The sequence below is a fragment of the Bison bison genome, unplaced genomic scaffold (genome assembly GCF_000754665.1).
Source record: "Bison bison bison isolate TAMUID 2011002044 unplaced genomic scaffold, Bison_UMD1.0 scf7180017858301, whole genome shotgun sequence".
In the NCBI taxonomy this organism is placed as follows: Eukaryota; Metazoa; Chordata; class Mammalia; order Artiodactyla; family Bovidae; genus Bison; species Bison bison.
This window is the reverse complement of record NW_011488874.1, coordinates 13,292-22,974: the sequence shown is the minus strand read 5'-3', so window position 1 is coordinate 22,974 and position 9,683 is coordinate 13,292. Positions and strand designations below refer to the sequence as shown.

At 46.5% G+C, this 9,683-nt stretch overlaps 1 protein-coding gene across 1 annotated transcript; it reads right to left on the bottom strand.

Moving 5' to 3' along the window:
• Window positions 1–2,425: 2,425 nt before the first annotated feature.
• LOC105004945 (PWWP domain-containing protein MUM1L1-like) lies at window positions 2,426–4,291 on the bottom strand. The gene has a single exon (XM_010862768.1). It carries the CDS (start codon window positions 4,289–4,291, stop codon window positions 2,426–2,428), a length of 1,866 nt encoding a protein of 621 aa, XP_010861070.1.
• Window positions 4,292–9,683: the final 5,392 nt, after the last annotated feature.

Below are 9,683 nucleotides of genomic sequence, written 5' to 3'. Positions count from 1 at the left end.
CCAGGTCAATGCTGGCAGCAGTCTCCAGCGAACCTGCCATACCAAGGTCATGGAGGGGGCATGTGCAAGGTTAAGGTCTTGAAAGATGGCTTTTGAAATCTCACATAGCTTTGGAATTGACGAAGACTCCAAGCTTCCAAATATAATTTTACAGCACAATTTTAGTGTTTCATCATATTCAAATTCCTTGGACTTAGAAATTCCCAGGTGGCTCAGACAGTAAAGAATCCGTGTGCAATTTGGGAGACCTGGGTTCCATCCCTGGGTTGGGAAGATCCCCTGGAGGAGGGCATGGTAACTGACTCCAGTATTCTTGCCTGGAGAATCCCCATGGACAGAGGAGTCTGGTGGGCTTGAGTCCATGGGATTGCAAAGAGTAGGACACGACTGTGTGACTAAGCACATACAAGTGATGTGGTCAGTAGCAGATAACCACAAGCCACTGGGAACCAGGTGTGCAGGATCCCGGGTGTGGATTGTGTGTGGTTTAGCACTGAATTGAATGACCTGGGCTGAGAAAGAATAAGTAAATATGTATTTGTGTGTGCTAAGGAGAAACATAGGTGAAAGAGTCATTGGATAATAGACTCATTGCTGCTAACGGATAAGGGCACATGCAGGTGATGTGGGCCAGGAGGAGGCTGAACTCCTCCTAGAGGAGGAGGAGTATTATTTAGACATTCCAACTGTGTACAATCTGAAATGTGATGAAGCGGAAGTTTGAGGTGAAAGACACAATGGTTTTATTGTGAATCAAAACAGCTCCCCTTTGCAAATTAAAAAAAAAAAATCACATGGGCATGCAATTTTATCCCCATAGCCTGGGGCTAAAGTTTTTTCCTGACTCATTGGAAAAGACCCTGATGCTGGGAAAGATCGAAGGCAGGAGGAGAAGGGGACAACAGAGTACGGGATGGTTGGATGGCATCACTGACTTGATGGACATGAGTTTGAGCAAGCTCCGGGAGTTGGTGATGGATAGGGAAGCCTGGCGAACTGCAGTCTATGGGGCTGCAAAGAGTCGGATACAACTGAGCGACTGAACTGAACTCAGTTGAACCTGGGGCAGTGACAGTTGATTCTAAGAACAAAAACACACTCAGGTTCACGTTAAATCTTTAATGTTTATTTTCCTGTTGGGTTTTACAAAATAAACTAGCTTTTCTAACACTTTTCTTCCTCTCCAAAAAAAAAAAATAGTAATAATGAAATCTTGTTTCCAGATAGGATAACTATCCATGAGCTTCAGAATTTACCTGTTAAACTACCTTTCACTGTACTCTGACAGCAGCCATGTTTAGCTGAATGGAGACTTTTCTGTTACCCATTTCCCAGACCCTCCTGGTCCACCTACTGCTCAGGCAGCCTGGAATGACTTACGCGTCTGCACTTACACTGCTGGAACCTGTCGGAGCTAGTTGATGAAAAAGTCAAAGGAAAAAGCTTGCTTGGTTTGGGACAAATGACTGAAATTTTTGGGAGGACATGGGTCGATGAGGGCAAAGCGCCTGCTTTGCTACAATCTATGCCAACTGGATGGGCTCGAAGCAGTCAGCCTGGACTCCAGGTCTAGACAAGTCAACTTGAGTCTATGATGGCTGTAGTCATCTTCCACAAGGGGACAGATGATGGCATGTAGGGGATCCAGTCACTGTCATATAGGAAGACAGCCAAGAGTCTGTCTATGTGGGGAAACCATTCAGCCATTGAAGAAGAGCACCTCCCACAAATGGAATCTCAGGGAAGCCAAGGGTGAACATTTTTGCAGGGGTTGACAAAACACTGACTGCACGCAAAGTTTCATTCAGCCTCACATGGACCACATGCAGATCACCCGTTAACTTTGTTTGGATTTCAGGCTGCTTTTCCAAGAACCACTGGAAGGTAGTGGTAGTATACAGGAAACATCTCTGTCACTGGTTTCATCTCTCAGGGATTTTTTTCCAAATGGATAAGCATGGCAGGGAAAAATCAGGGCTTATCTTAAGGAGGAATCCAATCAATTGTGGATACCGTTGTGCCACAGGAGGAATGGCAAACCCATGTGGCTTTTCTGTATGAAACATGCCTTAGATCTTAAACACGATTGCTGCTTTGTATCCAATACAGGGGCTTTTTCATGTAATAAAAGAATGCATGTCCACCTTTAAAATATGACATAGAGTCAAAAGCCATGTCGTAAAAATATCTGGAAAACTACACATCTGGGCAAGTAGAGGGAAATACAGCTGTTTACAATATTTAACAAATTAGTGGTGTGAGGGTTTGGGGAAGAAAAAACTGACGATGACCATGCCACTCGCAGGTGCTAGAGATGGATCCAGAGTGAATTCAAGTGTGTTCCTGAGGCCTCGGATTTCCAGAAGGTGTTTACATGCCATGTGGAGTGGGAGGCTCATGCAGTTCATACAGACGGGAATTGTTGCTAATGGTGTGGCTGAGAAGCCTGCCCGATGCCCTGTTGGGCACAGGGGGAGAGTTTAGCCTTGTACCTCTCAGCTGATCTCTTTTTTATTTTCTTCAAGATTTTCTTATCAAATAGTTCTTTTTCCCGGTAACGCACAGGTGGCCCTTGCCGGTACTTTGCTTCTGCCTCCTTGTAGTCCAATCCATCCATTGTAGCAATTGAACAAATGATTGCTTCTGGCAGAAGAACTTCCAGAAGGAAGCTCACTGGGTCATCTCTTGTCAGAGCCAGCGCTTTCTTGTCTATGTGTTTGTAGATTTCTTGTAAATGTCTTACCACGGCATCTAGCTGATCGTCATCCTCCAGGTATGTTTCAACGCAGATCACATACCTCTCTGAATTCCGAAATGATTCAAGCCACTTGGATTCTTTCCTGCCTTTGACGATGTCCAGAAGATGCGGGTCGGCCCCCTTTCTGTTCACGATGAAGTCTACCAGCTTCTCATTGGCTCGGTCCCAAGCAGCCCTCATCCGGTCAGGGAGGATTCTCTTGCAGTGCCTCTGAGGGGTCTCCTCCTCAGAATCTTCCAGGTCGGAATAATTCACCTTGGGGAAATCCATCTGCAGATCACCTTCTTGGATGGCTTTCCTCATGGGGTAACTGATGTCAGCAGCATAATAGTCCAGGAAAGAGCCCACAAAAGACCCGCGAACAAGCCCTTCTCTGTAGCTGGAAATCAGTGAGAAACACCAGTTCACACTTGCCCCGTATACTTTGCTGGCTCTCTTCATTAGCTTTTCTTTGCCATTATAATCCAGATGCTTCAACCTTCGAAGAGGAACTTGAATGCCGCTCTTCTCACAGTGCATGTTGGCCTCAATCAAAAGCACCCTTGCGGTCTGCTCGGTTGGGCTGACACTCTTGACCACGGCTGGCCAAAATGGGTGATTCTGAAACTTAAACCAGACCAGCATTCCTCTCTCAATGGGACACAGCTCCTCTGGGCACGCCATGCTTGTCAGCTGTCCCACTTCCTTGCCCCCGCCTTTCTTGATGGCACCGGTGGGCTTAATAGCCTTTGAGCCAGCTGAGGGTTGAGATTCTTGCTGCTCTTCCTCACACCCTGGGGCCTGCAGCTTCCTTTTTCTGTTTGCTAGGCAGAGTGAATAACGCAGGCCCAGGTTAGAGGCATTGGAGGATGCCTCTGCACCTTCCGAGCCTGAGTTGCAGGTGCCCTCTTCAGGGTCAACATTCACCGAGGAGGTAGCACGTTCAGGGGACACAGCCAGGGACTTTGGGCAGGTGTTGTGCACCCCCTCTTCTGGAGCCTTGGGCACAGTGAGGATGAAACCCGGTGTAAGTGATGGAAGCACACGTTCACCTCTAACATCTACACCCACCTCCTTCACTGTACAGGGCAAGGACATAACTTTTGAGGCGTCCTGCTTTTCCTTGCCCTCTTTCTCACGGTCATCTTCTGAAAGTGACAGGAAGCTTGGGTGCACCCCGGAGCTCTGAGGTGACTCTGTTTGCATTTCGGTTGGGATCGGGGCGATGGGTGTGCACACCTGTGGCTTGTCCCCATATGGGCCATCCTCCCTCTCTGAAGGTACCACGGGTGATTTGGAGCTTTTGCTTTTCCTCACACTCCTTCGTAGGCCCCGCTTGGGCTTCTGACACCTTCTACAATGTTGCTTTTGCAGCCTCCTTGGAGACTGCATCTTGGACTCTGGATCACCCGCGACTCTTGCTGGAGTGAAATTTCCATTCTTATTCAGAACGTCCCAGGCCATTGTAATAGCGCATATGTAGGCCATTTCCTCTTCTTCTGGGGCGATGGGCTCCGGCTGGGCCGCTAGTGAGGTGGAGATGGATTCAATCATGGACTCCTTTAGGGTCTTTATCTTTGTTTTTTTCACTCTGATTTTTTCATCTATTGAGAGTATCTGAACTTCCAGAGAAAGGGCCCTTTTTCTCTTCTGTTGTGGTGAGACGCTGGGTCTGGACAAGACCTTGGCTGGCCAAAAGCGGCCTTTCCAAACACATAGGACATACCTGGTGTCCATCATGATTCAACTTGGGTACTGAGGATTAGTTAGCTGAGGCTGAGGGGTCTGGCCGTCATACCCACAGCTACGGCAGGTCTCCCTTAAACAGTGTGCTTGCCCACAATCTTCGCCTATGACTACAAAGCGTTTATAGCTTGTGCAGCCTGTGCTTTTCTGCCCGAATCTTTGAAAGATGCCCCAGGTTGTGCTTTCAATGGCCTATAATGGAGAATACTAGAATATGGAAAAGAAGAAAAGAGTCAGGATGGGTTGGGGGGAGGGGCATATACCTTTTGTGAAAGTGGAAGGCTTGGCCAAAGAGCATTAATGAGAGATAAAGCAAGGAAGTTTTAAGGCTATTTATCCATGTGCCCAGGGATTAGAGACATGGCAGATACGTGGGGAGAAAATACCAAAGGTACCGGGGGAGTTTTATAAGCTCCTCAAACCCAACACCTTGCCTTATTTGTTACTGTGTGTGTGTTAGTCGCTCAGTCCTGTCCGACTCCTTGTGACCCCAAAGACTGTAGCCCACCAGACTCTTCTGTCCATGGAATTCTCCAGGCAAGAATACTGGAGTGGGTTGCCATTCCCATCTTCAGGGGATCTTCCTGACCTAGGGATAAAACCCTGATCTTCTGCACTGCAGACAGATTCTTTGCCATCTGAGCTACCAGGAAAGCCCTATTTGTTAATACTGTGCATGAAAGGGCAATCACGTGGGGAGGCGGGGATATCATGACTGGGACCTTGTTTGTGTCACTGGACATCCTGTGCCTTGTGTACTCCTTGGGGCCCTTCCCAGGAGAATGCTTCACTTTTTCTTTCTTACGGAGCCAGTGCCCCACTGCCTGTGCACCCAGGGGAGCCAGAGGTGATCACCAGCATACAGATATATTGGGTGTCAGCACATTGCTATGTTAAATAGCATGAGCTTGGAATCCAGAGGTGCATAGAGAACTGATTCCAGATGAAATGTTTAGGAAAAGGGGAAGAGCTTACCCTTGGCATGCGGATCTTGGCAGGTGTGGTTCTGGAACTGGATCTGTTGATTCTCAGACTCAGACTGCACATCTGCCAGACCCTTTGCCCTGCTCGGTGCTTCTGAAGTGCACAGAGTTCTCTCAGGGGTCAAACAGCATCAACTGTACAGACTCAGGATATAAGTACCTCCAAAGTGGATCTAGAAAATGCAAAAGAAGATAGGAAATTAAGCCACTGAACCAGGGATTGGTTCATCATGCTTCCTTCCCCAAGTCTGGAATGCATGCCACTCTGAAACAGAAATGTTAGTTAAATCTCACTTATAATGTGGGAGTCACGTTTATTTCTCCCTTCTGTTGCATTTTGAAATACTTCCACGGTGGGCTACTGACTTTCTGCCACTCCCTCCTATCTCAGAGGAGTGGGGACGACCAGCTCCATGAGAGCCTTCATCTGCCCTGAATACATAGGCTTAGTAGCAGCAGCCACAAAAGACCCCGAATTGCCAAAGCAACCTTAGGAAGGGTTGAATAGCCAAAGAAACCTTGAGAAAGGAGCCTCAGGAATCAGGCTCCCCGATTTCAGACGACACTACAAAGCTACGGTCATCAAACCAGTATGGTACGGGCATGAAAACGGAAACACAAACCAGTGGAACAGAAGACAGAGCCCTGAACAGATAGCCTTAGTAGTTCATCTGCCCTGAACACATAGCTTTAGTAGGAGCAGCCACAAAAGACCCTGAATCACCAAAGCAACCTTGAGAAAGAAGGGTTGCATCGCTAAAGCAACCTTCAGAAAGGAGCCTCAGGAATCAGGCTCCCTGATTTCAGATGACTCTACAAAGCTATGGTCATCAAACAGGTATGGTACTGGCATGAAAACAGACACACAGACCAGTGGAACAAAAGTCAGAGCTGAGAAATACAGCCCGGTGCATACGGTCAATTCATGTATGACAAAGGAGGCAAGGGAAGATTGTCACTGAACATCACCAAGTCCGTGTGCCCAACCCACAGCAAGGGCAAACAATACTCAAACATTGGAGCTTGGAACAGAGAAAGGTTTATTACAAGGCCATGCAAGGAGATGGGCGGCTCATGCCCTATAAACCCCAATGTTACTGAAAGCTTTCATCAAAGCCCTCTTAAAAGCACTAGTTGAGGGAGGGAGGGAGATGCTTAGCTGTTACAAACTTCTTGTCAGAGCCTCTGTTCTTGAGGTCAGCTCATGGTCAGATGAGGTGTTCCTATAAATCTCTACCAAACAAATGTTATTCTCTGTCCCGATATGAAAGAGCAATGTCCCAAGGAGCAACTTTCACCCTCCAAGGTCCTGGGCCTGGCTAAGAGGAGGCAGAGCTCAGCCGGTAGCTCCCTCAGGGCCAGGTCACCAGACCCTCCTCATCTGTCATCACTGAAGGAGCCAGGTGCCCAACCCAAGTGGCCCCTCAGTCTCCTCAGGACTCCCCAAGGGGAAGAGACCAGGTCCCACGGACAGCAACCCAGGCTGACTGCCATTGCTACAGGATCAAAGAGATAGGGACAGGGGAGAGGTTCACTGCTTGCCTCAAAGGCTAGTGGGGGGCCTTGGTGAGGGCTCTGGAGCCATATAGGACACAGAGCCCCCAGCCTGTTCTCTGAGATTCCAGCTAAGGCCAGGTGAGCTGGAGGGCCTCAGGGAGAAGGCCCAGATCTGCCTCTTACCTCACTCTTCACTTCACTGACCACCACTCCACTGTTGTCTGAATCGTCACTAAGCATCCTTTCTTAACAGTTGGTAGCTTGTGAGCGGGGGCCACTGCTGCATTGTCCAACGGCTGAGCAGGACCACTGTGGTACCGACCAGTGGCTGATCAGGGCCACTAACTATCACTCATTGACAGTCGGTTGCCAGTGGGCTCCGCCCACTGTGACACTGACCAATGGCTGAGAAGGACCCATTGCCTGGTAACAGGGTGCAGAGTAATAATGCAGAGAGAGCAACGGCTGCTGTGCTAGGGGCTGAACTCACTGGGTTCTGTTACAATTCTCCCCTTTTCTTTGATACTCCTCAGTCTTGAGGATAACACATGAGTATGTTTAAACTCGGCAGAGGAATTTGTGTTTAGGGTGTCTGGGTTTCAACCTCCAATTCCATTTCATCCTTCCCCAAGTCTTTCAGGGAATGTGGCAACAACCTGTCTAGCTGTTTCCTGTTGAAGTGGGGCATAGTCCTACCTTGACTGGGGAATTGATATCAAGTTGTAAATACTCCCAAGTTCCAAGTCCTCAATTCGAGTTTTATATAAGAAAGATTTTGTATAAAAGATTTAGGAGAATGAGCCTGAAAACCAGCCTGGACCTGAATTCAGGAGAATAAGCCTGAAAACCAGTCTGGGGAGACGTGTTGTCTGGTAGCCAGACTTGCAAAAGTATAATATACCAAATTATTTTAGGTCATGAGTAACTTGAGGGGCATGGCTTCTGAATATCTGGAGAACATAGATCAAAATCAGTAATATTCCAGACAGAGACCTTAACCATTATAATCATATACACCAGTTGACTCAGTAACCAGTCCTTCTGTTAGTCTCATCAAAGTGAAAAGGAGCCAGAACTGGGGTAAGAACAACACATGTCACAAAGACCCTGGAAAAATGGTATTTGGTAATGGAGGGCCGTCCTCTTTTTGCTCTAAAAGCATCACCGCTTGCCCTGAGTTGCTTACTTTTTCTCATTTTACCTTCATGCCCCCAAAGGACTGTTCTCAATAGAGCTGTGTTATTTCAAGGGGCAAAGTAAGCAATCCTTGGTTTTAGGCTTTCATTGTATTTTATGAAAACCAGGTTTTTCGAAAGCCAGCACTTCCTAACTCACTTAATTAAGCAGCTAACAGTTCCTCTTTCACTGTTCATTCTTAAGCACTAGCATATAACACAGTCAAAATCCCCTCTCCCTTCAAGGGTGAGTGTCACTGTAAGATTGTCTTGTCACTCTGCTGATTCTGCTGCAGACAGCCTTAGGTCCATTGTGGCTGCCAGTGAGAGGGAAAATTTGCTTCTCCCACCAGTTTGATAAAAATTTCTTAACCAAATTCAGCGATATATCTGACCTATGTTTGTTTAAAAGACCTTCCTATGAATTTGCATGAAGATTAAGCAGTTTTGCAAAGCACAGCTTAACTGTCTATTAAAAACTTAAAAGGCAAGGTTGAAGATCTGATCACAATGTGTTGACAAAGAAGCTGAATCAAGTTGCTGTGGTAGAATCAGAACTATGGCTGATAGATTATACCGGGACATATAGTAAACTTTACCCATACAGTCGGAGAAGGCAATGACAACCCACTCCAGTACTCTTGCCTGGAAAATCCCATGGGCAGAGGAGCCTGGTAGGCTGCAGTCCATGGGGTCGCGAAGAGTTGGACACGACTGAGTGACTTCACTTTCACTTTCACCCATACAGTATAATCTTGGAAGGCTTTGAAAATGCTTCCCACGTAGTTCAACATATCAAATGAAACTAATTCAATATTCCTCCAGATGCCTTAAGAGCTCCCTAAAGAACCTTAAAGTCAGCTGGACGTCAAAAGAAATTTAATTAGATTTTGACATTTGGGAAATTTGTCAAAAAGTCTCAAAACACTTGGTCAAACAAGGTCATTGGTCACTGTAAGACAATGCAAATATAATCTAAAGGTTACATAAATTATGGCACAAGATCTTATGGACTCTATGGGAGAGGGAGAGGGTGGGAAGATTTGGGAGAATGGCATTGAAACATGTAAAATATCATGTATGAAACGAGATGCCAGTCCAGGTTCGATGCACGATACTGGATGCTTGGGGCTAGTGCACTGGGACGACCCAGAGGGATGGTATGGGGAGGGAGGAGGGAGGAGGGTTCAGGATGGGGAACACATGTATACCTGTGGCGGATTCATTTTGATGTTTGGCAAAACTAATACAATTATGTAAAGTTTAAAAATAAAATAAAATTATAAAAAAAAAAGGAAAAAAGTGGGTATAAAGAAAAAAAAAAGATCTGGCACTCAATAAATACTTAATAAATGAATGACTGAAGGATAAATGCAGTGAGATTAGTTAATACTGCCATCACCTACATCTTCACTAGCAATCTTGTAAAGTAATTGAGCCCAGATTCCTCTAAGTTGCTCCTCCTGATGTGGATCTTTGCTTAGTGGTTGAAAGTTTTGGAGGAAACCTGAAATGCTCATGACTATAGGGTCAAAGGAACCTCCT

Coding starts and splice junctions, on each gene's coding strand:
- LOC105004945 (XM_010862768.1), bottom strand. CDS start 4,291: ATGATTGAATCCATCTCCACCTCACTAGCGGCCCAGCCGGAGCCCATC.